Here is a 27,795-nt window from a genome sequence, read left to right on the forward strand (position 1 = left end):
AGAAGGACCTCACTGACGGCACCTGACATTAAGAGCCTACGCCACCCACGCGTCGACCGACTGCACTTCCTCTGTTTACTTCCTTCATAACCCAACCCGCCGTCTCTCAGGCAGTCAGTCAGACGGTGTTGGCCGCCTGGAGACGCACCATGGAGAGACGACATGTCGCGTTAAGCTTCTGACTCAAAGATTACGGCAAGTACGGCGTGCTTTCTTCGTTACTGTGCCTCATCTGACGTTGTCGATGATGAGGTGCGCTGAAATGTGCTGCAAATCCAAAAATAGCAGCTAAATGTTTTCGAGGTTGGTTGTAACTTCTGTACAACATCCCGAATTATTACTGTTAAGATTTTCTTTCTGGAGGGCGGGTATTCTGAATTTGCAATTTTAGATTGTGATAAATAAATGTAACTCAGTGACTTATTTGTTCAATTTTATCATGGGGTTTGGTGGGCAGGGAAATCCCTCTGTCTGTAAAAAAATATATATATTTTTTAAATGTTTTGCAGCCCAACGACTATTAATGAGTTTTTATTTTCTTGTAGATTATAAGCAGTTGGTCTTTTATAGATGTAAAATAAGGTCCAAGCTTTCCTGGGGGCTTCCCAGCTTTGCTGTGAAACTCCCTTCATCTGCTTGGAAAACAGTCTTTTAAGCCCCTCCCAGCTGTGTCAGGCCGGCTTCATGCTTCAGTGAAGTGTCACTGTACATCTTGCGCTCCAGATGAACTCTCTTGCAAGTCTGAACTGAACTGAGCAGAAAGATGTTCATAAACTGACATCCTGATTTTTTAAAATTTTAGATCAAGGACCACAAGTCAAGCGTCACGATGGATTACAAATATGATGATGGAGTTGAACTGTTGTTGGCTCACATGAATATAGAAGACATCATCAACGCTGCAGAGACCCTGTATCAGCTTGAGGAAGTGGAGGAAGAGGAAGCAGGCTTGTCATTCGAAGAGGAAGGTCTCTCCCAGGAGGAGATGGATGAGAATGAGGAGGCTGGGGACTCCGTGGGCTCGGGGAGTAAGCAGAAGGACTACGGCGACGGGGTTGGTGGCATTCGCTATGGGACGGTCACAGACCTCCTGTCCTTTGTCAACCTGCTCTCCAACATGCAGGCGGCAGCCCTCCAGCACCTGACTGAGGAGATGGGAGTCCTGCTGAACAAGGTGTGTGCAAGGAAATTAGTCTTTCACTGTGTTTACATTTTGATCGGCTTAGAAAAAAAAAAACTTGCATTAAAGTATTTTCTCTTTTTAAAGTTTTTTTTTTTTTTTTTTTTTTACAGGACATGGCTGTAAAAAAAGGCCGCTACCAGATCAACATGGACGTGCTCCTGTTTCCATGGAAACTGACCTACAAGAATCCCGGCCCTGGCCTCGTGCCCAAGGGCTCATTTGGGAAAGTCCACTTGGCTCAGGACACCACCACCAGGAAGAGAATGGCCTGCAAACTGGTGAGTCCTGCTGAGCAGCGACTGGAATCCAGCCTGTGCTGACTTCTCGGAAGGCTTGCTCTAGGTGCCATATTAATATTGCACCTGCCAAGTACTATTTGTTCACAGGGCAGCAACTCCTGTGTTTGAACAATGAGTGATAATGTCAACATGACATTTGGTATGTTTTCCCTTTTTAAAGGAGGAGTAATGGAAGAAAACCTGGTTCTTCTTTTAAGAGCAGTGCTCTTAAAAGAAGAACCAGGTTTTCGTAACAAACTTACAAAATGGGCCCGGATGAATGCAAGAAGGGACATTTAACAGTAACTTCCCACAGCTCCTCTGGATGTTTGTTACGATGTTAGATTTGCACTAAAATGGAATTTTGTGATTTAACTCTTACAGTTCCTGGCACACTTTTCAAAACACATCCCGTTCTTTTTCTAATCTATCTGATACTGCACTCTTCACCTGGAGGAGGGGTGAACAGTGTTTGTTTTTTTCACTCTTTTCTACAAGGAAAACATCAACAAACGAGGAAGGTGTCCTAGTCGGATGTTATCATCAGAATGCTATGTAGACTCAGTGTATTGTACACACTGTTATCACTGTTATGCTTGGCACCTGAGTTACAATAGGTTTCCTGGATATCAGCAGATTATTAAAGTGTCATCAGTCAGTCATCATTCAGAAGTTGGTCCATCGTGTCATAAACTTAAGGAGACAGCACCTCCTAAAACCACAAATTGTTGTTTTTACTGTTTGTGTGCAGATTAAACAAAATGTGTTAATTAGTGGTCTTTAGAGGTGCAGGGGTGCCTTTTGGACAGAACCAGGCTAGCTGTTAACCCACGTTCCCAGTCTTTATACTAAGCTAAACTAAGCATCTCCTGGCTCTGGCTTTATCAGTGCTACTCTCATGTCCCTTTAGTACACCTGGCCAAAAAATGACCCAGCACAGCCACCCATAACACCAAGCGTTTTTGTAAAGACTAAACAAAGAAGATGTAACATTTTAATTAGCTGGCTTTTGAGCTGCTGGTAGGTGGATTTGGCTAGCTGTTTCCCCCTACTCCCAGTCTTCATGATAAGCTAAGCTAACTGGCTGCTGGCTCTAGTTTCATGTTTACCACATAGCTATGAGAGTGGTATCAATCTTCATATCTAACTCTGGGCAAGAAAGCAAAATAAGCATGTTTCCCAAAATGTCGAACTGTTGGTTTAAGTAGATCGACCTGTGATGACGCATTTATTTACATCTCGTCATCATCCTCACAGATCCCTTTGGAGAACTTTAAAGCAGCCGACGTGGAGTTCCAGGCCCGGTTCCGCCACGAGAACATCGCTGAGCTCTATGGCGCTCTGTTCTGGGACCAGAGCGTCCACCTGTTCATGGAGGCCGGAGAGGGCGGCTCGGTCCTGGAGAAGCTGGACAGCTGTGGGCCCATGAGGGAGTTCGAGATCATCTGGGTGACCAAGCAAGCCCTGCGCGGCCTGGAGTACCTGCACTCGCACAACGTCATCCACCATGACATAAAACGTGAGAGCAAAACAAAAACAAAAAAAAAAACGCCTTTCACTTGTTGAGTGTTGATGATGGATGTACACATTGTACCAAGCTTGTACAAGTGGGTCAGGAAATGATGTTGTCTTTGCGTCAGCCACAGACGGATACAGTACTTCTAGAGAGTCTTCAGTGTTGAGCAGAAAAGAGGTGAATCAGTTCAAACAGCCACAAACCAAACAGACCACAGGAATCTGACGCTGACAATCTTACACACTAGGTTTGACAAACACATTTTTTTTTGATGTGTTCAAAGGCAGCCAGGTCACACTGACAAGAAATCTGGGGCCAGTGACTTAGATTACAAGAAGACATGCTAGTTACAGTGGGTGGGGCTCGGCTGAGGTTTGATGTGAGGTAGTTCCGCGCTGGTTGTACCACAGCTGGGATCAAAGCATTCTCCGGAGCACAGTCTGTCAGCCTCGTGGCCTAAAGGCTGTTTGGTTGCCTGGAAATTCCAGCCTGCTTCTCGTGCTCTCTCGGGGTTAAATAGGGTCCAGAGAGGCAAGTGACTTACGACAATGGCCAGCCTGGCCCTCTGACACGTTGCTGTGGTTCTTAGTGTTTCCTGCCTGCGATCAAAATATGTAATTACACGTCGGTGTGGTTTTTTTAAGCGCAAGGATGAGACTTTTCACGAAAGGCTCGCCCTCAAATTATCTGTCAAATTCCCTCGCTAGAAGCATGTGACTTCTTCTTGGGAGGCTTCAGTGGCCTTCTCCCACTTGAAATCAGTGCCAACGCAATGCCAACCTGCACAGCAAAGCGTAAACACTTAAAATACTGTGCTCTGCAAAATCTGTGGATCCTAACTGTTGTTCTCTCTCTTTTCTTTAGCCAGTAACATTGTCCTAATGTCAGACAAGGCAGTGCTGGTGGACTTTGGCCTGACGGTGCAGATGACAGAGGACGTATATATTCCCAGAGACCTGAGAGGAACAGAGGTAAGAAAACAAGCCAAGAGGCTGCAATGAATGCACGAACCCAACATGTCTTTTGTTGTTGTTGTTTTTTTTGTAATTGCTTAGTCGAATCAATACTTGTTTTTCTATCTCTGATCTTGAGCGTGTGTTGTTTACTAGAAAAGGCAGCACTTGACTTATGGCTACCCGTCCCCGGGGATTTAAAGAAATGTGTCTTCAGACTTGTCAGTACTCGTCTCCGTCTGTTCCAAAATGATTATACAAAGTCAATGATTGGCAAGGCTTGTTGCAGAGCAGTCAGTGCTCTTATTGACCTCACTGAGGCTAATAATAGTCTGCTTGTGCTTAGGGTTCTCAGAGCAGATGTAATCAGCACTTGGGAAATTTTTAGGATTAATCCCAAGAAGACTCTTCTCCCATCGTGCGCCTGCCTAGCTTTCCCATGTTTTGGCCTGTTCATGTGGCAGTCTGTGTAGGCCTTTTTACATGCACCCTGGGCCTCTCGCGGCTTGGCTTGTGGAAAGTCCCAGGGCAGACACCCAGCAGTAATAATAGCAGTAATAATGCGAGAGACAGAGCTAGCAAACACGCTGGGCTGCTCAGGCATTATATTGACATGGGAGAGCAGGCTGGAATTTCCAGCAGAGAAACAGATGAACTCTGGTAGTGTGTTGACTTTTCACACTCCACACTCCTGCACTGCCCTTACCCTGACACACACAGCGCGGGTCTAAAGTTTAGCTTGTTCCTTGAAACCGAACAACCCTTTCCTGTTTGTCGTTTTTTGCTGATACATTCATTTTAGAAACCAATAAAGAGGAACCACTTTTCACACCTTCTCCTGCCGTTACCCTCTGCAGCCCCGTTAAATCTAATTCATGTTATGTCACCCTTCTTTCATTTAGATGTACATGAGTCCGGAGCTGGTTCTGTGTCGAGGACATGACACCAAGACCGACATCTACAGCCTGGGCACCACCATCATTCACATGCAGACTGGAAGTCCCCCATGGGTCCGGAGATACCCACGCACTGCCTACCCATCCTACCTCTACATTGTAAGTACTGTACAGTTCTTATGAGCCACGCTAGTGTCAGTGTTTTGGTCAGTTGGTCCACCACTTTGGTCTGAATTTTGATTGCAAAGAACTTTGGCTCGGACATTCATGGTCCCCAGAGGGTGACATCCACTGACTTACCTCCTGACCGGTCTCTTAGTGTTGTTTTCAGCCCCAGGGGGCAGCTGTTTTTCAGCGAAAGAGCTCCAAACGGCAGACAAACAAAGTTAGCTGGTGAACATGGCGGAGCGACTAGCAGCTAAGATGTTTCCCCCAGTAGAGACCAAAACAGAGCTTAAAGATTCATCAGGCGGACACAAACACGACTAACACGCCTGATCAATTTCTGTTCGCTGCAAAGCACCTTTTTTTTGTGGCCAGTTATCACATTAACTTCACCACAACTGCTAAATGTCAAAAACCACAGTTGGGTTTTCTTTGCATTCAGCATCACACCCGCACAGAGCCCCGAGCATAACTATTAACACGACACATGGCGCGAGATAGACAGTATCTTGTATCTTGCCGCATGTGAAAGAGTGATGCACTTTTCCATGACCTTGTTCAGGTCTTCCACAGCCTAGATCATCATGAGATATAAAAAAAAAAAAAAAAAAAAAAAAGGCTCAATGTGACTGATGGCCCATTTAGACAGTCAACCACTTCTGTTTCTTTTAAAGGGTTTCCATGACATGGGCTCTTTGCTTTCAAGAAGTCCCGTTTCTGTTTTTGAAATGATTATCAGCTCTTTTGATTTAGACAATTACTCACTTCCTCATGAAACTGCTGTCATGGAGAAGTAACGTTACATGGTTGATTCAGTTCTACAGGCTGAGCTCTGCTACTTGTCCTTGTTCCTTTTTACCACAGCCAAACTTGTTTTACAAGCTGCTACTCACGGCGACACTCAAAAGAGAAAACTGGGTCAAAGCTGCTGGAGTTCTGCGTGTCCTGTTGTGTTTGGTTATTTGGAAGCCTTGACTGTCTTTGCGACTTCTTCACACGCTGCAGTTTTCTAACGCCAGTTTTGCCTTATCTCTTTCCCAACAGATCCACAAACAGGCCCCCCCTCTGGAGGACATAGCGCAGGACTGCAGCCTGGCCATGCGCTCCTTTCTGGAGCGAGCCCTGGAGAGGAACCCAGCTCTGCGGAGCTCTGCCTCGGAGCTGCTGAAGGACGAGGCCATCAACCCGCCCAGGGAGGATCAGCCGCGCTGCTGGAGCCTTGACTCAGCCCTGGAGGAGGCCACCCACACCATGCTACGTCAGCAGAGCCAGCACCACGACACCACACAGGGTAAGGACCTGGGTTTTAAGGGTCAATTTGGTTCCAGTAACTAATAACAAGCCCTATTTAAACATATACTCCTTTCTCTTTTCTGCAGAATCTTCTCTGTACTCTGAGGACTCCGGCCACATGAGGAGGAAGGGCTCCTTGTACATCGACCTGGGGGCCTTGTCAGGTTACTGTAAACTGGTGACAGGGCCCCCCACATCAGAATATGGCTAGCACCGGACCACAGCTCACCATTTGTGCGGCTGAGCTTTAATGGAAGCCAAATGATAATTTACTTTTTAGCCCTTTTCATGGTTTGGCTCACTCACTCGCACTGTCGGAGGACTGATGAACAGTTCACGCAGATGGACGGCTGCAGGCGACATGGCTCGTTGATGAACTACAATTGTTTACAAGACTCAAGATGACTTCTAACGAATGGGATTAGCTCGGCCTTGACGCTGAAATGGACTGATGTGACTAAACAACACTGCAGGACAGTGGTTAGAAGAGATGCATTGTGTATTGTTGAGCATTAACTGTTTGCTGTTGGTATAATTTCCCAGTGCTCCCTATGGGGTTCTTGTACATGCTATATTTCAGCGTGGTAGTTAACACAGTGATCATGTATTCTTTATTTTTCTAATGAAACTATGTTTAATAGTCTTTCAAAATAAATTATTCGCCATCACTAAAAATATGTAAGCTATCTGCTAAAAGTATGTGTGCACTATGCAACATACATGCGTATTTAGTTCTTTATGGACTTCCTCTTATTAATTCCTGTGGAACAGTAATAGCATCATGATGCTGTGCAAATGACGCTTCTGTGGAATGCATGTGATACCGGATTTGTGTTTTGTACATCCAGTGAGATGAGGCCTTCTGTGCTTTTTGCAGTTGTTACTTGTGTTTTCTTTAGTATTGAACATAGAAACTGCCCAGAGAAAAGAATGTCAGTCATTATGCAATAAATGCAATAAAATGAAAATCCCACACTGTCTGTGATAATTCACTACTACTTCAAGTAGTCATTTAAACAGATGACTCATTTTGAGAGAGGTTCCCGTGAAATTAAAACCTTCACAATGTCACGGTGTTTCACATTGAGTCTGTTGACTCCTTTCTTTTTCTACCTCAATGTCCTGACTGTAAGTGCTCTGTGCTGGCATCGCTGACATACAGTATGTAAATGACATTATCTCTCAGGAGCAAGAGGTTCATAATTTCCAGCTGTAAAGCGGCATACAAAGATTTGGTATTTGATACAGAAATGACTGAGTCTTGATCAGTGATTAGTTTTAATGGAAAGGACAGAGCTTTGTTTGTTAGTTGGGGAACATGGTTCCATGGTAGCATTAGAGTGGGCGGGGAACACTTGAGTTCCCCTCTCGCTCCCTCTCTTTACTGTTAAAAGTCAATGGAATCAGACCCAGCCTACTGGAAAGTGCAGCCTCTGCACATAATGCACCCATGTGGACTCTGGCATGGGGCTATGTGAGTCTCACTATGTGAGAAAATAAGATTTTAGATCAGGACTCAGAGTCTACAGCCATTCTATATGCTCTGTGAGGCTGTACTTAAGCACAGTGGTGCATTTAGTGTGAGCTAAATGCTAATGTCAGCACGCTAACATGCAATAACATCGTTAAATAAAACCACAAATGTCAAACTCATGGTGGCGCTAAAGAAAAAGTCGGGATCATCCAAGTCAGTAGGATTCATCCTCTGGGGACCATGGCTAAACTGGCTTTGCTCCAGTGAGTAAAGAGCCATTTCACAAACCATTTAACAAACCATTTCTGGTCTTATTGATATGTTTCACTTTCACGTATCTTTTGAATTCCCAGAAATGTCTTTGTAAGATTGAGGTTTTTGAAACCGAAATTGCCCAAAACTGTATCATTTAGCAACAAAAACACACAACGGTGTAAAAAACCCCTGTACCATGTATTACATTGAGAAAGCAAAATGCACAAGAAGTACTTTTCTTGTGTTACTTTTAACTTTTTCTAGTACTTTTAGTTGAGCAAGATCTTCAGTGCAGGACTTTTACTTGTAATGGAGTATTTTTACATTGTTGTATTACTGTTTTTTACTTTAGTAAAGAATCTACATCTAAATCTGAAATACTTCTTCCGCCACTGTCTTTTGCAGGCATCAGGCATCCAACATATTTTTTGTATGTTTAGCTGCTACAGGACACTGATAATGTCCCTGCTACACAGTCTACAGTATGTCAGCAGGAAAGAGCAATAAAATGTTGAAAACCCCACAAAGCAACATTTCCTTGGAAGGTGCTTAATGTGGGCTTTCCTGGATTCCCCAGCTAGATCGCATAGATGAGGCATGAATCAGGTTTTAGCTAAGCCCTCTACTACATTACTTTTGACTGTTCATATTTAGTCACTGGCAGTATCTACTACTGATTTTTGCATTGGGGACACCAAAGTGGTTTGACGTGTTTTTCCTCTTATCTGTAGCTCAGGCCCACTCTTCCCTTTTTCTAAAAGCGTCACATGTGAGTGGGCGTGGAGCTAAGCTGCTGCGGGGCTTGCCTCGGAGTCTGATCTGAAGGCGGCAGTGTTTATGGTGATATTCAGTGGTTTCCCTATCAATGTGAAAGGCAAATACTACCATCTGCTGGTAATAGCGGATACAACTGTCTTGTGAGTACTTCTTGCTGTTAGTGAATGAACTCACCATGTTTCCTATTACAGAAGAATCTACATTTTTTTTTTTACTGTACACAAAAAGGACTGATTGTTTCAACTGTACACTGACTCACCAGTTTATTGGGTACCTGCATAATCTAATGCAATCGAATACAAACAACCCTGCAATAACTTCTGGCGTCTCGTTGACAGTGTGCCAGCGAGGTGTTAATTCAAGTCTTGTCATTTGTGAGGCTGCAGTTAGTGGTGGTGCTGTGTTTTAGTAGCTTCTTATCATCTCATCCTCCTCTACAGTATGTTAAAGCATGGATTTTTAAGTACTTTGATCTTCACAGTTGATTCAGCTGACTGCCACTGTCAACTGATGAAACCACAACAGTTTGACCTACAGAGGTACTGTAAACATAAAACCACATGGAAATACTAAGGATTAAACTCCTTCATTTTGCTGGTGTCAAGCTGCAGGTGATTCACGGCGGTGGTGGTTATGTGACTCTGCTCGTACAAGGACCAGGCAGGAGATGGGGTGGTGGTGGTGGATGACCCTACAGGTATGAGGACAGTGATGTGCCGAGCCAGTTCTGGCCCTGTAGCTCACCGCCTCCCGATTTTTGGGCTCCACGACTACTTGCCCATTATTCCACAGGTGAGGAAGGGAGCTCTCTGGCTTTCCCTGAGTCCTTAGTTTTTAATAAGACCAAGAAAAGAGTAAAAATATTTACTTTGTTGAAGATGGGCTGAGCCCGGGCCAGTTTAACCACTGGATGTAACGCAGGCGTTTCTAACTCATGAGGTCCGATGAATAACGGAATGCTGTACATTAGTGTGGTCAATGTTACACACATGCTGCTGTTAGTGAACAAAACAAAACAGAATCCCCAACTTATTAAATATAATTTCTTTATAAGCAATTAATCATCAAGCAGACCAAAGCAGACCCTCGCAGGCACGGAAAGTAACAAGCCAGCCTAATGGTCGACTTTTACCAATTTTTACCAATCTTGCAAACAGAACGTGTTGTCGTGGCCGAGTGGTTGAGGTGATGGACTCGAAAACCATTGGGGTCTCCCCTCGCAGGTTCGAGTCCTGCTGCCAACGTCAGAGTGTTTGTACTAAGTGAAACAGACTCTCTGGAGTAATGAGCAACCAGAAATGAGATTACATCAAAGATCTCAGAGACGACCAACCTGGTTAAATAACACTTAAAATATCAGCACGGCTTGTGCCAGCCACATCTTTACGACTAGGGGGGTTTATTTATTCAATTCAATTTTATTTATATAGCGCAACAAAACACTTTACAAATAGAGCAGGTCTAGACTGTACTCTTTATAATATTATCATCTGTCATCGGCTTTGACCGGTTGGGTTGGAGAGAGAGAGAGAGAGAGAGAGAGAGACACACACACACACACACACACACACACACACACACACACAGACAATAATAGCAATAACAGCTATAATAATAACAGAACTATGACTAATAATAATAATTGTAGCGATGAGAGTCAAGCAGGCCCTTGGCAGCAGCAGCCAGGTGTACCAGGACCACAATCCACAGGAACCTGTGAGACGAGAAAGCACAAAGAAACTCCAGGGGAAGATATAAAGTTAGTAACATGCATTGGTGGGACACGAATGTGTAAAGATGGAGAGGGAGAAACAACAAGTTGTCGTGGCCCGACCTTTCAGCAACCAGCCCGCTAACTCAAATCCTAACTAGTCCTAAAAGGCGAGCACATTGCTGTGGAGTATTTGCCGGCTCAGTCTGACAGAGGAGCCCTGCTGGGTCCACATCGGCACAGTGAACAAGTTGGACATTTCACCCCATCACAGTCCTTTTCATGTTGCATGGAAGACAACCCCAACTCCTACACGGTCCTCGTACGAGCAGGGTCATCTGTCACCAATCCTATCTCCAGCCACATACCATGGCTGGTCCTCGCAGCCGCCACCACCTCCCTCTCAGCAATATTACCCTTCAGTCTCGTATCATCAGTACAATATACCACCATCTCCAGTAACGACACCAATGTCAACAGCAGCATCATCAGTCCACTGGCATCGTCACCAAAACTGGAATGTATATCAAGCTCTATTCCTACACGAAAAAGGAGTAGTTGTGCTATAAAGATATAACCAGAAGAAAAATAAAGCACTCTGCGATGGCCGGGAATCGAACCCGGGTCAACTGCTTGGAAGGCAGCTATGCTCACCACTATACCACCATCGCTGTGAAAGAAGGAAAAATCCACTGCAGAGTCAGCAGTTTGTCAGGAATCCAACTAGGTAGAGAAAAAAGGGAGGAAGTACGGAGGAGAGGAAGGGGGTTAGTTTGTAGAGTCTCCAAAAGCAGAACAGGAGCCAGAGCCTTCAGCTATCAAGCTCCTCTCCTGTGGAATCAGTTGAAAGAACGTGTAAGTTCAAAGCCCTTCACACTGAAAATACACGCACTTTGCATGTCAAAGCTTGTATATTTGCATAAGTAAGACAGAGACAGAACATTGGAAACCCCCAACAGTGGCAATAAGAAAGGACATAGAAACTGGTTGAGAAATCCATTGGGGTCTCCCCGCGCAGGTTTGAATCCTGCCGATGACAGTATCTTTTGAACAATGAGAGCCAGAGGGACAGTTGCTCAGTTGGCTACTAACAGACTCTGTAAAGTTGTGAGGAATCTAACTGTCAACCTAGTCTGCACAGGAAGTCAGACACAGGAACGGCATAGTGCATCTGGTCAATTTATTTATTTATTTATTTATATTTATTTATTTATACTGACGATCGTATATCAGATCACTACATCAACATTACTTCATAACCCATATATAACATGCTGTATGTATAACATGATGAAGCCAACAGAACAACATCATCTGTAATGAGCTGAGATGCAATTCTGACGTCCCCAAACCGTTATATATCAAACATAAAACATGTCCAACTGCGATGGCCGGGAATCGAACCCGGGTCAACTGCTTGGAAGGCAGCTATGCTCACCACTATACCACCATCGCTATGAAAAATGAAATTATACAATGTCGAGTCAGCAGTTTGTCAGGAATTCAACAAGGCAGCAAAAAAAGGGAGGAGGTAAATAATCTTCTTTTGCGATGGCCGGGAATCGAACCCGGGTCAACTGCTTGGAAGGCAGCTATGCTCACCACTATACCACCAACGCTAGGAAAATGAAAATGAGACACTGTCGAGTCAGCATTTTGTCAGGAATTCAACAAGGCAGCAAAAAAAGGGAGGAGGTAAAAAATCTTCTTTTGCGATGGCCGGGAATCGAACCCGGGTCAACTGCTTGGAAGGCAGCTATGCTCACCACTATACCACCATCGCTATGAAAAAGGAAATTATACAATGTCGAGTCAGCAGTTTGTCAGGAATTCAACAAGGCAGCAAAAAAAGGGAGGAGGTAAATAATCTTCTTTTGCGATGGCCGGGAATCGAACCCGGGTCAACTGCTTGGAAGGCAGCTATGCTCACCACTATACCACCATCGCTATGAAAATGAAAATCAGACACTGTCGAGTCAGCATTTTGTCAGGAATTCAACAAGGCAGCAAAAAAAGGGAGGAGGTAAAAAATCTTCTTTTGCGATGGCCGGGAATCGAACCCGGGTCAACTGCTTGGAAGGCAGCTATGCTCACCACTATACCACCATCGCTATGAAAATGAAAATCAGACACTGTCGAGTCAGCATTTTGTCAGGAATTCAACAAGGCAGCAAAAAAAGGGAGGAGGTAAAAAATCTTCTTTTGCGATGGCCGGGAATCGAACCCGGGTCAACTGCTTGGAAGGCAGCTATGCTCACCACTATACCACCATCGCTATGAAAAAGGAAATTATACACTGCCGAGTCAGGAGTTTGTCAGGAATTCAACAAGGCAGCAAAAAAAAGGGAGGAGATAAAAAATCTTCTTTTGCGATGGCCGGGAATCGAACCCGGGTCAACTGCTTGGAAGGCAGCTATGCTCACCACTATACCACCATCGCTATGAAAAAGGAAATTATACACTGCCGAGTCAGGAGTTTGTCAGGAATTCAACAAGGCAGCAAAAAAAAGGGAGGAGATAAAAAATCTTCTTTTGCGATGGCCGGGAATCGAACCCGGGTCAACTGCTTGGAAGGCAGCTATGCTCACCACTATACCACCATCGCTATGAAAAAGGATATTATACAGTGTCGAGTCAGCAGTTTGTCAGGAATTCAACAAGGCAGCAAAAAAAGGGAGGAGGTAAAAAATCTTCTTTTGCGATGGCCGGGAATCGAACGCGGGTCAACTGCTTGGAAGGCAGCTATGCTCACCACTATACCACCATCGCTATGAAAAAGAAAAACAGACACTGTCGAGTCAGCAGTTTGTCAGGAATTCAACAAGGCAGCAAAAAAAGGGAGGAGGTAAAAAATCTTCAAAGTCAGAGTGACTGCAGAGTCAGCAGTTTATGTCAGGAATTCAGGGAGAAGAGAAGAAGTGGGAGAGAGGAAGGGGGAGGTACATCAGCAAGAATACCAAAGTAATAACTGATGTTACAGGAGTCACTGCACATATGCGACCGTACGCGGCCGTAGGGAAAACATAATTAACCGTTACAGTAAGAATTATGGCCAGTTCAAAACAGTGTGACGTTGGATTTCTAGTCCATTGCCTTAACCACAAATTATCCCAATCCCAATAAAGCCCAATGACAACGTCATCTTGAGCGAACTTTGTTTTCTGATGCAGAATCTTGGATTGCTCACATCTTTGTCAGTGGAGAACTGTGCAGATTCCTTCTGGCCACCATTGTGCAAAACAGTCTGTCGTTGTCTGCCAGATGGCATTGGAAGCAACTGAGCTGTTTGAAACGATCAAGCTTTAACAATCCAGCAGACAGAACAGGAAAACAAACGTTGTCGGCAGGATTCGAACCTGCGCGGGGAGACCCCAATGGATTTCTAGTCCATCGCCTTAACCACTCGGCCACGACAACCCCCGCCACAGAAACACATGACCTCATTTAGTCCATAGAAGTCAATATTGACACACTTTCATTATATCCGCATAGGATTTGAACTGCTAAAGACACAGTACCAACTCATGGCAGCTGAGTACACGGCACCATACTTTTTGTTGATGTATTTTAAAATAAAAAACCTCTGCTCTCTCAAATAATAAAGAGTTACTTAAGGGTTGTGAAAAGCAGCAGGAAGATGCAGAGTTTATGATGAACAGCATAAGTAAAGCACACTACACTGTAAGCACAGCAAGCAGTAAATGCAGGACTGTGGTCTTGGGACACATACTAATGAAAAGAATACAGAATATTGAGCTCTTTTTTTTTGCTAAAAACAGAATTTCTCATTTTATATTTTTTAGCTAAAGGGCTCAGTTTAAGCAAGCATTTTGGATATTGATTTATCTGAAATAAACTTAGGATTTGACTGAATTTTGTTTCCTCTAACCACATAAGAAGTTTATTAAAAAAATAATGCCCCCATCAGTTTTAGTTCCATAACTTGGCCAGAAGATGGCAGTCAATAGCTCATATTCTGACAAAAGTCACCTTGAGGTAACCCACCACTAAGTTACATGCAGTCAGGCCTGCCGTCAGGGGGGTTCAAAGGGAACAGTTGACCCCTGGGGGGGGGGGCATTTTGATCCTTAAATGGGATCAAGTACAACCATTTGCTTGCTAACTTTAGAAATGACTGACTTGACCTTTGTGATTGCTTTATAATCATATGGAGTTGGCGACATGTATGCTTTGTACATGGATAAGGACATGCAGACTCGAGAGCTTCTTGATGTCAGTGTTAGTGCGTTTATGCCCACGCACTTGGCTAGCGTACGAGACGGGGTGAACTTTTGTAAGTGTTTATAGCTTCTAGGGAGTTTATCAACGTTCTATTACACTGCATAAGCATTGTAAACACGAGCTAAACCTTGTTTTCCCTCTCAAGTTTCCGTACAGGAGACGTCGGGCTGACGCACACGACGAGTCGAACTTAAGCTAGCTGAAGTTAGCTTGCTAACTGCTGCTTTGCGGCAGTCCTCTTACCTGTTAAACGAGCTCCAGGTCGCCGGGCAGTCCGCGGCAGTCAGTGGCCTTCGGGCAGCACAGTCTCCTTTTTTTTGGAGTTTGACTTTCGTATTTATTCATTCATTTGAATGTCGCCGTCATTATTTTTTGAATAAATTAGACCACATCCTGTCTGCGCGTGTTGCCGCCAGGCGGAGGGGGTGAGGGGGGGCTCTTACATGTGACGTCAAAAATGTCGTCATTGACCATCGTTTTTAAGTTCCTCAAGTAAGTGTATTATTGGTTGAGTGTACTGTGCTTTTTTTTTTTTTTTTTTAATTATTAAAAAACTATTAAAAAAAATACTTTTGTCACTAATTTGTAAAGAAAATGGATATCAAAGCATTTTCTGACCTGAAATTATTTAAAAAGTAAATAAAATAAAAGCCATGCCATTAATTCAGCATGCACTGTACCGGGGCCCTGGAACCGGAAGACATAAAGGGAATGCAGCCATTATTCATTTTATTGCACCTGTGCCAAATATTTGCTGTAAAAAGGACCTCAGTAATTTGGCAAGAAATGATCATAACCTCTCATCACACTTCATTCTGCACAGGCTTTGTGTTCATCAGCAGTTATGTCCACTTCCATGGGCGTGGATTGATCGGCTCCATCCGCCCGTCCGTGCTGGAGTTGGCAATATGTTTCCAGATGTAAACACGCATGTCGTCTGGAGGCTGAGGAATCAGTGAAAATCAGTGAGCTTGTGGTGAGAACACACTCTCACTGCCAAACACCTGGACAGTACAGCTGGCTGGAAGTCCCGTTTTCACCGCTGATGCTGAGGCCACTGAAAGGAATTTTGTATTTCTGACGACAAAGGATGCTTTTTTTCAGCCAGTAGCAGGACCACTCCATTGTCTACTAAAGCTAGTTCCTCAGTGTTACACACTTATCGGTCTCTGTACACAGTGTTTCAGCTCCTGACCTGAGATCAGATCCAACTGTTGTTAAACCACTGCGGCCTTTCCACCGAGGAATATGACAGATTCATTCTAGCGTCTCAATAAAATGGGTCAAGGGCTTGGGGAAGAGGCTATCCAACCCCTGTAACTGACGTCACCATCCTCCTCTCCACCCTTTCTCCAACACATGTGGCCAAAAATCTGAAAACTTGTTTTTGTTTGGTCTCCGTCATGGCTAAGCAACGCAACACAGAGTCTGTTGCTCTGGTGAGAAGCCTTTTTTTTTTTATTAGCTGGACAGACAGCGCAGAGGATAAAATGCAGAGTGAGGGCAACATCTGGCACAGATCAGACAAAGTTCAGAAACGAAGGACAGAGTTGTTTCGATTTTCCGTGAGTGAGTGAACGCTCGCAAAAACAACCCCACTTGAAATGACATTGCAAAACCATTCGCTCTGAGAGTTATGGGAGAGCGGATTGCAAAACATTACCTCACTTAGAGAAAGTACACCCAAATGAGCAAAATAAATGCCTGGCCAGCTGACAAACTTTACATAACAAACTGTGTACCAACACCAGCTGCCACATTCTTAAGAGAACAGTATACGGTAGCCAAGTCCAAGTCCTGCATAGCCAGCTGCTATTTTGCAAGAACCATCCCTTTTGTATCTCCACCTGACTGATTATGTAAATGAATGAGGTATACACTGTATGGAGGAAACCTCTGTCTTTAATTATTCAGCTTGGCTAACAGTGGGCCAACAGTGCACGGCCTTCCAGCACAGGCTTAACCATGAATTATGGATGAATTGGAGAGACCTTAGTGGCTACAGAGTCTGTTTAGGGAGACGGATCACTCAGGTCTGTCCTGTCAAAACTCTGCATCTCTAACTTTTTCTCCGAATCTGCAACGTCTTTTACACAGTGCACGCATATGTCACAGCTTAAGGAATTTCCCATAAAGAAAATACTGTGGTTTCCCGACACCATAAATCATAGCTTTGCAAATTAACGTACAGTACGTTTGTTATTCCCGAGGGAATACGTCCCATGGCAACATCCTCCCATGACCACACTAGAACTTGGGTTTGGAAAAAGAAAGAAAAAACAAGAAAACTTTATTGCATCGGTGCCATGCTGTGCTGCTGCAGTACATTTCACATGTTTTGGTTTTATCGTAATGCCCAGGATGATAGAGACGTTCTGCTCATGACGCCTGCAGTCCTAAACCCAGAGTTGGTTACAGTAAACCGGCAGAAAACACAGTTGACCTGCAGTTCGTCTTTCTGTGGTCAAAGAGCTTAAAACCTTTGAGTTATACGTGCATCTTTTAAGTTGCTATGCGACAGTGTCAAAAGCGTCGGCTGCACATAATGACAAATTGCGTCCAAAAACCAGAGCAGAGAATGTTATTTAGGTTAACCCCCCCCCGCTAGACATCACAGCCCACTGCCCGCTCCGAGCTGCAGTCTGATACATGTACTCGAACGAATTCTTCTTGACAGCGTGGACAGTAGGCTACTGTTGATGCGTATCATGCGTTCATGTGGGTTGCATGCATTGGAAGCTGAGCTGCACTGACCACGCTATACCACCAGTTGTGGCTGTGTGGTCATTAAACTTGGACTTGACTTCTTTCCACATAACTGGCCAATGACGGGGTTGACTTGACTGCGCCCTCCTCAGGTTGATCATATGACCTGTTCCTGTCTGCTGCACTCTAGAAACACCAATGTTCGAAAAAAGAAAAAAAAAAAAAAAAAAACCTCCACAATGACCCTATTTGGCTGATTTCAGCTAAATGAAGATGAGTAGGTGTAAACCTGAAAAAGGTTATTTTGACAGTGTGATGAGATGAACTTTGGGGAACGTTCGTAAAGAGCAGCAAGAGCCAAGAATACTGTTTTCTCTTGCAGCGTGTTGTTTGTGTCTGACCTCAACAAGTTGGCTAAGCCACAATTAAGTTACCATGACAGCCATCCTCCATTATCTTCTCAGCCAGAGAAGCAGACCAGCCACAAGTATTTGATTTTTTTCCCCTAACCCAAAAACCTTCTTTTACTTAAAATCATTTTCTGTGTTTTTGGCTGTCCCATAGAAGAATTATAGCCCTAATGTATAGAAGATTTAAACCCCCCCCCCAAAAAAAAACATATGCATTTATTGTGTCAGTAAATGAAAAGCATGTTCAATGTCAGACAAAAAGCTAAGAAATTGCCATAATCATGTAATTATGACACTAAATGCATAAAAAGACATTGTGTTTCACTTTATTTCTTATGATTTTTTTAATTGCATTTTAAATCTGATAAATGTTTGTACTGCATAACACTGACTTCAAATCAGTTGTTCAGCAGTGGCAGCAGTTAGAGGGCACCACAAGTCTACGAAACCTTTTCTAGAGATCAATCACAACCTTCTGGCTTGTTATTCTGATATTACATTCCTGGACTGTCTGCTGAAGAAAGTAGCCTCTCATACATGTCTGTTTGGCATTTATCAGAAGCAGAAAGAAAACTTTATCTCTTCGTGAGGAGCCAGCTGCTCAAGACATCAGTGAAAAGGGCCTTTCCACGACTGGCAGAGAGGGATAAGAAGAGGGAGAACGAGAAGAGAATGGATGGATGGATTGAGGAGGAGGGAAGGCGTGAGGTAGTGCTCCTAAATCTGCATAATCCCCCCCCCCCCCCCCCCAACAACAAGGGCTGACAGGGCGGGATGAGTGCCGTGGTACGGACCACCCTGGATCTGGCAACCCAACAGAGTCAAAGTCAGCGACCAGAAAGGCCCGAGCCGCCGTTGTGTTGCTGACAAGATCTGACAGTGACAGCAGCTGTGGAGCCAGAGTGGTTGGATTTATGTGGACCGCTGTCTGTTTGACAAACACACACACACACACACACACACACACACAGGCAGGGGAGACGTAAACTAGCTGACACAAACTGAGACACAAACAGTCGCAAAAAATAGAACCAGGCAAACATTCGCATACTGAGAAAACGAGACATTAACACACACCTGATTTCAGACGTGCATATTGCTGCCCACGTCTCCAGATTTAAATAGGTCCGGTGCTGGCCTCCTTGACAGCCGTTTCCCTGGTAAGAAAAACAAATGAGCCAATCAGAGGCTTGTAGGCGGGATTAAGAATGGGGACGGGAAGTTGGGAAGCTATTGACGCAGCTTTACAGGTGGTTCACAGAAATAACAACTCTTAAATCAGCGTATTCTTTTGCTAAACATGACAAATGTTAAGTCAAGTCTTTTCCGAGCGATGGCGGACCTTCTGTTGTGTCTAGAAATGAAGTCTGGCCTAACCAGCCAGTGGCAAGTGACGTGGTCACTTCAGACTGGGTAATGAAACGGAACAATATGGCAGTTTACTCTGCCATCCAGGGCGATATTACATTATTACAGATATATTGGTATATCGGAATATATGGTGGCTAAAGCAATGCCAAAGATAGTGTTGCAATTACATAGTTTCTCCAGCAGAGAGCACTGAAAAGTTTTGTAATATCTTCCCATTTATTTCCTTAATGAATGTTATTATCAAGTCAAAATTCAAATGAACTTCATTATCTTAGGAGGAACTTGATTTGGTCAGAGGTACACAGCGTACAAAACTACATAAAGTTAAACAAGGACTAAATGTAAACAGTTGACTATTTACACATCCAGCAGACCCTGGGGCAACATTAGCCTTCATTTGAAGTTGTGTTTCAAGCAGCGTGATGATTGGAAGTCCAGTATTCACTCTGTCACAGTCACATTCCCTACTCCCCAGGCTCCTTCACTGCCATTTTCCATCCACCTATCAGATGCCCTCGGACTTTCCTTCACCTGACCGATGAGGGACTGAAATGTAGATGTCGCCGATGTTGACCAGCTAGCCAGGTAGCGCGCAGTGGATTGATCCAAGCTTTTTTTTTTGTTGCGCAAAATGAAAGCTTGGTTTGATGAAGACGGCGAGACTGAATGAAAATAGTAAAGTTGCGGGTCTTAAAACCAAAAAAAAAAAAAGAAAATGAGCTGAAAGATGCTAAAACACTCCGTAGAGCTGAGTCCCAGTAAGGTTTCTCTGTAGATTCATCACTGTGAGCGACAGCTTTCACTTTACACATAAACATTTGTCCTATTGTTAATATAAAAACGTTGATTAGTGCAGCTTTAAGTTAACTGGTAGCATGGTAATGACTTGCGATGGCGTCAGAGGGAGGGATACTGATCACTCGCTGATTTGGTTGGAGCAAAATAACTCCTCCCTAACAGCAAACGGCTAAGACGAATGTCAGAATGTCAGGCTGGATAACAAAAATGGCAAGTCAGTCTGATTATTATTATAAGTTTTCTTGGAAAGTCAGAGTCTAACCCCTGAACTTTAACCTTAACCCTCACCATTACTGTACATGCCGAAACCTTGAGAAAATCAGAAGAGAGAAAACTGCCTCACTTTTGATGATTCGTGTGTTCTCAGGTTTGGTCCTCACAATTATAGAAATAGCAGCAAGCACACGTCCACATAACTACCGTCATCATCAGCTCAGACAGCCATCCCTCACTCGTACTTCTCTTTTCCTGTTCTCATCTTGTTATCCCCTCCGTTCTTTCATGTTTCCTCTTCCTCTCGCTCGCGTGCAAAGCCTCCCGTCAACAAAAGTCTGACTTGTAAGCAACGAGCAGATTGCTCTCTGTTCTCTCTCTAATCTGCACAGACCCGCTGAGCTGTTGCATTATTTATATGTTTGTCATTATTCTTCCTCTGCGCCGCAGAGGCACATGCTTTCCCAAATATTGTTTGCTTTTTCCGTGTGACTTTGCTTTTGTGGGAGAGGGAAAAGTGTCTGGATAGATACTGATACACGCCGTGGCATGTCTGCAGGGTCACGAAGGCTGCATAGGTTGAGTATGATGCAGAAATGGCACAGTTAATTGATGCCATGCAGCCATTTGCATTAGATCAGGCTGAAAGTATATCCAGCTGCATCACATTAGTTGTTTAAAGACAAAAAGCTCACTTTTTTTTCCTGTACCTTTTGATAAAGCCAACATTTTGTTTTGTTTGAGAGTGTGTCTAATGTTGTAGTTTTTAAAATGTTTGAACTGTTGAAAGGTACGAGCAGGTTTTCTGCCATAATCACTGCCGCACCTATATTTCTTATCAGTATCGGTATCGGTCTTACTTGCCAATATCACCGGATCGGATATCGGAGAATACGACCCATCAGCCTGAATGTAGTCACGTAAACGCTTCGCTAAACTTCAACCCTAGAGGTTAGACACGTGAAAGAGACTTTAGAGCTTGCACTTGTTTTTCGACGCTTAGATATGTATTTTGTTTTCAATGCAGCCAACTTGATATCAGGTGAAATAGCCTCGAGTTTCAGTCGAGAGTGAATTAAGATGCCATGTGTTCCTCACTGTCCATAACCGAGTCATGCTGTGGGCTGTGTATATCTTCCTTTTGGGGAGTAGAGTTGTTTTCAGCTTTGTTAGGTGTTTAAGAGAGGGAAAAAAGACGGTATCAGCAGACACTCAAGGTCGCAGTATCGCTCTCGGTATTGTAAAAAGTGGTATCAAGACATCCCTAATATCATCGCCCAGGGTGATAAACAGCCAAAAACAATTAACAATTCAATCCAGTACACAGAAAAAAAGTACATAGAGGAATAAAACTATTACAAAAGCCATATTTCAAGACATCAGACATATCTTGTATATAACCATTCTATCAGATTCATCATTTCAGAGTCTACATCACCTACACTCAAAACGTACTGAGTTACATGGTACATGTATTGAGAGGAAAAAGTACAGAAATTGGGTCTTGACATCCGCCAGTGTATCTGAGAGAGGCCACTGGGTGATTTGTTAGGTGGGAATGTCCCAAAAAATACGAAATGTTGTACATCATGATGTGTGGTAAATTGTAAATGTTCATGGCGGTCCACGAACCATGACCTTATTGAAAATGACTGCGCGTTGTATCATTCGCGCTGGCCTGCGTCCAAAGCCGTCTCATATCATTTGTTGTTACTTCACAATAATCAGTTGCAGATGTGAATATCTCAGTGGTTGGCCTCATCGCAGGTCTGTCTCGATAATCTTAGAAAAACAGAGCCTAGGGGGGAAAAAAGTCTCTCTGACCTTAATTCAATAGCGCACAAGTTTTACACCTGTTTTTCATTTCTACTTCCACTAAAAAGGATGACTGTCGAACAAAACCGTGTCACGTGGTGAGGTCACATGGTGTTGTTCACCACGTTATTGTGAAAATTCTAGTGTTTCTACAATGACAACATGAACAGAATCTGAATGGAACAAACCAATGTCTAAAAAATGAAACCACGTCCACATCTGAAAAGACGAGTACATCGACACCGCGTGTCTTTTTAAAGTCTACATTGAGTGGAAAAACATCCAAATTAAAAAGGCCTTAAATCTAGCGTTGAATTGCCTCTGCACTACAGTTTTATTGTGCAGCGTCACATGACACAACCATGGCAACAAGTCCAACAATCCCACCTTAGCTGGGCCTGAATGACAAATGAAGTTAACTTGAACATTTCTTACAGTTCAGCTCCACCAAGAGCTAAGGCTGTTTCCAGAGGCCTCTGAAAGCATGCGCTTGTAATTAGCAAGGATTTACTATGTAGAGGAAATTCATGGGGTCAGTCTGGAATTAAATTGTACCAGCCGGGATCACATCCATCCTACAGTAGGTCATCCCACACACACACACACACACACACACACACACACACACACACCGTTATAATATTGGTCTCTCTACTCCAGTGAGCATTACAAGACATGGCCTTTTGAAGTATCGCAGTGACAGACACAAATAAGGAAATATGCATACTTGTTTTCTCACTGAGCGTTAGATGAGCAGAGATTACAACGCTAGAGCTATGAGACGATTATCTTAGCTGAAGGCAGGGGGGAAACAGCTAGCCTGGCTCTGTCCAAAGTTCAAGAAAGTGCCCAACGCCTACCAACACCTCCAAAGCCAATGAACCTGCCATATTTCTATTTTGTTTTTAACGCAAATGAGTGGTTTCCATCTGGAACTACTTCTTGGCAAACAGCAGCTGGGCACACACCAGCTTCCAAATTCAAATTTTTACATTTCCGTTTATGTTCAAAGTAAACAAACGGAATACAACATGTTGTTCATGAGCGGGCTTTAAAGGTGTTGGTAGGTGTATTTGTTCACCGTGGAGTGAGCCTGGCAAGCTTGTGTTTGCCCCGGTTTCCAGTCTTTATGCCAGACTGAGGTGGTCACCTTGTGGCTCCAGCTCAATACTTGAGAGTGGATATATCGATCTTCTGATCCAACTCTCGACAAGAAAGCGGAAAAGGCATTCTTTCCAAAATGCCAAAAGACTCTGTGTCGTGAGTACAGCACGGCGTTCAGCAGAGTCCCCTCTCTCTCACATTATAAGTGCAGACGAACTGACACTTTAAGCCTTCATCTCTAAACGCACATACAGTCGGGTGCCATTTCTAAGCGCAAGGTGGTCCATTTTGAGTTAGACGTACCACCTTCAACACACGCTTTTATGATTCAAGTGCTTAACTGTCGTGCCCCGAGAGTGAGGCAAAGTTCACCTGGCCGGAGTGTGTTTGTTCGGGGTCACACTACGCTGCTCGCATCCAATAGCTTCTCTCAGGGGGGCGTACAGGCCCCTGGTGAGAGAACGGTATATGATTGCTGTGGGAAACTAAACTCTGAAAAAGCAGCTTTTTTTCTTCTTCTTCTTCTTCTCAAACATAAAGGACCTCAGCTGGCCCTCGCCACAGTGAGGAGGACAGAGTTCAAATCCAGGCAATGAGCTGTACAATTAAAGATTTTCTGACATTTGAAATTATACCCATTAGAGTACCTTGTTGGCCCCGAATAACATCTCATTTGGCTATCTTGGGCGTCCACTGTAATTAAAACACAAGATATAGATTGCAGTGGGTGAGGATTCTCTCGCGCTTAAATGGTGCATTGTTGACAACTCTGCAATTTCCAGCAGGAGAGTTTTTCTCGCAGGTCATTTCCCGCTCTGAGGCTGATGGAGTCCATCATTAGGCATGCGGATGATGAAGAAGGTTTTTCCACAGCCTTTTTCTGGTGTCTGTTTCTCTCATATGGCCATTATGAGCACTTGCTGCTCCCAATCAATACTGATAATGCAAAATGCAATTAAAAATAATGGCAGGAAGAGATCTGAAATATCAGCTCTGCAGACAAAACAAATACGGTTACAAGGAGTCCAGTCCGGTCTGTCCAGAGATATAAAGAACAAAGGAATGAAAGAGGGCCTGTTAGTGTGTCCAGCTAGTTTGACCTCATTACTGGGGTTTTACGCTAGTCACAGAGTTGACGAGGGGCGGAGCGGCACAGTCAAATGCCCTCCACAGACACGACAACCCCATGCCAAGAATGCACACTCATTTGGCATGCAGCAATGAGACAGACCCACGCAAACGCAGCTCTCCCATTGCTCCGAATCCACACAAAGCGAAATATCACCGAATGATGTGCAAGACTGGGAACAAAAGTGGTGAGCAGAGCATGCAGATAGGTACAACAGATTTGGGGTGACAGGGTAAATTTCAAATGTTATGTAAAAAGTTATGACATCATCGTTTTTTCTTGCTCTCCGGCATTTTTGTGTAATGTCAAATAAGCTAGACAGAAGCACAGCCTGCTACGAGTGCGAGATCCTGGAGATGCATTTCACTGGCAGGTCAAATGCTCCCTTTGACCAACACGTTGGTCCTTGACAAGGTATCCCAAAAACTGCAGGACAGAGTCCCTGAACATTTGCAATGAATATTCATGGTTCCTGTAGGATGAACCTTAAAGGTTTTTTGTGACCCCATGACCTTTTAAGCTACGCCAGAGACATGGCTCTACGGATGGCAATGTCGGCCTGTCAGTCGGTTGATCTTCCACTGTGGTCCAGATTGAAAAATCTCAACAACTCTTGGATGGATTGCCATGAAAGTTTGTACAGAGATTCATGGTCCCCAAAGGCTAAAACCTACTGATTTTCTGGATCCCCAGACTGTTCATCTAGCACCCTCATCGGGTCAAAGTGTCACTATGTCCAGTACTAGTACGTGCAAATGAAACCTTCGCTGTATTTGTTGTATATGTTTATCGCTCATTATCAAATGTTAGCATACTAGCATGCCAGACTAAGATGGCGAACCTGCTAAACATCCACTATGTTAGCACTGACATTGTACGCATGTTAGCATGCTGATGACAGCATTTTAGCTGTGCCTTAGTACAGTTTCACCTTTTTAACCTAAGGTCAAATTTTCCACTTACACACCAGAAATATCGAAATATAATGGGATAAGATTGAACATACTGAGCACACTCATGCTGGAAGGATGACAAACCCTGTTACTTGTATGACCCAATGGCATTTCCTCCAGAGACACCCTCAGGAAACACATTATATTTTTAGCCCCACTGCTGGTAAGGCTCTAAGAATTGTTCACAGCATCCGTTCATAACCCCACATCCAATTATGGGATGTAATAAAATGGCAGCTTGTATGAGCCCATAGAGAGCCCCCCCCCCCCCCCCCCCCCCACACTGTAATTGGCTGATAACCCCCCGAATAGTAAAGATTAGAGTGACTGCTATGGAAATCTTCTGTGGAGGCATTACCCATCCCAGACTGACTCTTAACTCTTCTGCTTTGACATGCCTGTGCACTTCGATGATAATGCGATGATGTTTTTCAGATGGCTTCCACTCCAGCCTGTCTCTGTTTTGTGTGACGTTTGAGAACCCTGTGGTTGCCCATGCTGTTCGGTATATGCCAAACCCATGTGTGCAACGTCACAACCTCAAAGGCCTGCTGGAGCCACATGTGTTTCTCGTGCATCGAGTGCCAAATGGAATTGCCATCAAACCACTCCTGAAGTGCTGGAGAACCTGGTCCTGTTTAAAGAGCATTACAGACTGTATTTCTGTCAGACCTAAGGGGCTACAGTCGGAACAACAACGTGGATCTCATGATACGCTTTCCCAGAGTCAAGAAAGTGAAATTAGTATTACTGGCCTTCATCTTACTCCAAGAAACCATTATGGGGGATATCTGACCAAACGTTGACCTCAGAGTCATGCAAGCATATAGTAAAGTGCACGTACATATGTGTAACACACGCAAGTCAGATGGTTTGAAATATAATTTGCAAAGTAAGAAAAGGGTTAGGGTTAGGGTTACTATAACCTCATAAGACTTGATAAGATTGTATATATTTATATGTAAAAAAAAAATGCTTCAAAGGCTGTTGTAAAAATGCAGGTTACTCTTCTGTTAGTAAAGTCAAGTAAAGTTAGTTAGATTCATATAGCTCAAAATCACAAATTTGCCTCAAAAGACTTTAACAAGCTATATAACATACGAAACCCTCGATTCTTAGACCCCTGGTTAGAAAGGAAAAATTGAAAATTGGACTTACATTCATCAAGTGAATGTTAATGTTGTTTTGTGTCTACTGGATGTACCTACATGTTGATAATAAACCCTTTTAATCCAGGTTTGAGAACACCGTTCACACAGAGGGAGACAAGGGACAAGAGATTCTACGAGAGGACTGAGCAGTTACCTGCAGACAACACGCGATTTGAAAACAGTGGCGGAATCTCCTGGAGAACAAAGGCCCGATCAGAAAAGTCTGGATGAAGCACTGTCGGGAACCGTGGGGAGAAAGAGAGAGGTCCCAGGATGGTTGGTGGACCGCTCACATAGGGATCTGGTTGGAGACAAGATAACAAAGCTCAATTAGGTTTTGGCCGATGCCCACGACGCTCGCTCACGCCTGCTGCGTCAACAGGATGCTGACTGCCGTTCACTTAAAGTCCACCGGTGTCATTAGACGTAGACCCTTTAATATCGAATCGTATTTAGATGTAACTGCCAGTTGTGGTGGCCTTGCAGCCATGTTACCAAGTGGGAGATACCGTCACTGGCAGAACTTCCCCGATACGTCCGCCATCTTGTCCGCAGCTCATCTCGCAGATTAAATCGCGACTCAGTCCATCAGTAGAACAGGTATCAATGTAAGAAGAAATACTATAGATTTTTTTTTTACAAAGGGAAGCAAAGTAGATTTGTTTTTTTAAGACAATAGTCACAAGTTCAGTATGTTCACTGAACTGTTGAGCTGGCTGGTCTATTTGTAAGAACCAGCCGAAGGTCACAGTCTGTGGTCTGCCTCTCTGCCTTCTTCGTGTCTGATTTACAACTTTCATATCTACGTTCCTGGCATTTTCGGAATAACTGTAATCCTTTTCAGCAATTTGTTAAAGGTATTTGGTAGCAGCTCCGCAGCAACAGAAGCATTGTGTATGAGAATCCTCTTTTGTAAACAAAGAGTCCTCTATCTTTCGTGGTTAACACATGGTGGAGATACCAAGATCGGGAATACATTTGCAACCACAATGCTGCATATGTTAGAATATCATCACCCTGGAGAACAGATGGACTGAAGTTCGTGGGATCTGTCACCAACCTACGGGTCCACTAACTCCTCCTCTGTGTTTTCCATACGGCCGCTGGTGAGTTTCATGTTCACTACAGGCTCATCAGCCATTCTGACTGACGTTGGGGATCATTTGTTTGCAATTGGCCTGTTTCCCTTGGCAACGTGCTTTGAAACTCGCCACCGTGGAGACCATTCAAAGCAGGCAAAGTGAACAAAGAGCAGAGGTGGCAACTCCGTCAAACAACGTCACATGTCAACTTGTCACCTTTCCACCTCAGCGGCTCACACCTGACAGAACGCCGTGCTCCAAACCTCCAGGTGATGCATCCTCCCTTTCAGCATGGTTTGGCAGCAAGAGAGAGGGCAAGG

The 27,795-nt window shown here is 44.0% G+C and overlaps 1 protein-coding gene and 11 non-coding genes across 12 annotated transcripts; 1 reads left to right on the forward strand and 11 right to left on the reverse strand.

Moving 5' to 3' along the window:
- Positions 1-150: 150 nt before the first annotated feature.
- On the forward strand, positions 151-7,257 carry map3k8 (mitogen-activated protein kinase kinase kinase 8). The gene is given in 9 exon segments (XM_070928260.1): positions 151-168; positions 170-199; positions 803-1,174; positions 1,294-1,461; positions 2,719-2,980; positions 3,842-3,948; positions 4,833-4,985; positions 6,036-6,282; positions 6,371-7,257. Coding segments are annotated over 9 exon segments (1,470 nt in total). The 5' UTR covers positions 151-162; the 3' UTR covers positions 6,496-7,257.
- Positions 7,258-11,100: 3,843 nt separating this feature from the next.
- On the reverse strand, positions 11,101-11,172 carry trnag-ucc (transfer RNA glycine (anticodon UCC)). Its single transcript has one exon. It is a non-coding gene; the product is annotated as a tRNA-Gly (tRNA).
- A 712-nt stretch (positions 11,173-11,884) lies between these two features.
- On the reverse strand, positions 11,885-11,956 carry trnag-ucc (transfer RNA glycine (anticodon UCC)). The gene has a single exon. It is a non-coding gene; the product is annotated as a tRNA-Gly (tRNA).
- Positions 11,957-12,048: 92 nt separating this feature from the next.
- trnag-ucc (transfer RNA glycine (anticodon UCC)) lies at positions 12,049-12,120 on the reverse strand. The gene has a single exon. It is a non-coding gene; the product is annotated as a tRNA-Gly (tRNA).
- Positions 12,121-12,212: 92 nt separating this feature from the next.
- Positions 12,213-12,284, reverse strand: trnag-ucc (transfer RNA glycine (anticodon UCC)). Its single transcript has one exon. It is a non-coding gene; the product is annotated as a tRNA-Gly (tRNA).
- Positions 12,285-12,376: 92 nt separating this feature from the next.
- trnag-ucc (transfer RNA glycine (anticodon UCC)) lies at positions 12,377-12,448 on the reverse strand. The gene has a single exon. It is a non-coding gene; the product is annotated as a tRNA-Gly (tRNA).
- A 92-nt stretch (positions 12,449-12,540) lies between these two features.
- On the reverse strand, positions 12,541-12,612 carry trnag-ucc (transfer RNA glycine (anticodon UCC)). Its single transcript has one exon. It is a non-coding gene; the product is annotated as a tRNA-Gly (tRNA).
- A 92-nt stretch (positions 12,613-12,704) lies between these two features.
- On the reverse strand, positions 12,705-12,776 carry trnag-ucc (transfer RNA glycine (anticodon UCC)). The gene has a single exon. It is a non-coding gene; the product is annotated as a tRNA-Gly (tRNA).
- Positions 12,777-12,869: 93 nt separating this feature from the next.
- On the reverse strand, positions 12,870-12,941 carry trnag-ucc (transfer RNA glycine (anticodon UCC)). The gene has a single exon. It is a non-coding gene; the product is annotated as a tRNA-Gly (tRNA).
- Positions 12,942-13,034: 93 nt separating this feature from the next.
- On the reverse strand, positions 13,035-13,106 carry trnag-ucc (transfer RNA glycine (anticodon UCC)). Its single transcript has one exon. It is a non-coding gene; the product is annotated as a tRNA-Gly (tRNA).
- Positions 13,107-13,198: 92 nt separating this feature from the next.
- trnag-ucc (transfer RNA glycine (anticodon UCC)) lies at positions 13,199-13,270 on the reverse strand. The gene has a single exon. It is a non-coding gene; the product is annotated as a tRNA-Gly (tRNA).
- Positions 13,271-13,836: 566 nt separating this feature from the next.
- Positions 13,837-13,918, reverse strand: trnas-aga (transfer RNA serine (anticodon AGA)). Its single transcript has one exon. It is a non-coding gene; the product is annotated as a tRNA-Ser (tRNA).
- Between the last annotated feature and the right edge of the window lie 13,877 nt (positions 13,919-27,795).

This window comes from Enoplosus armatus, chromosome 21 (genome assembly GCF_043641665.1).
Source record: "Enoplosus armatus isolate fEnoArm2 chromosome 21, fEnoArm2.hap1, whole genome shotgun sequence".
NCBI classification, from domain to species: Eukaryota; Metazoa; Chordata; class Actinopteri; order Centrarchiformes; family Enoplosidae; genus Enoplosus; species Enoplosus armatus.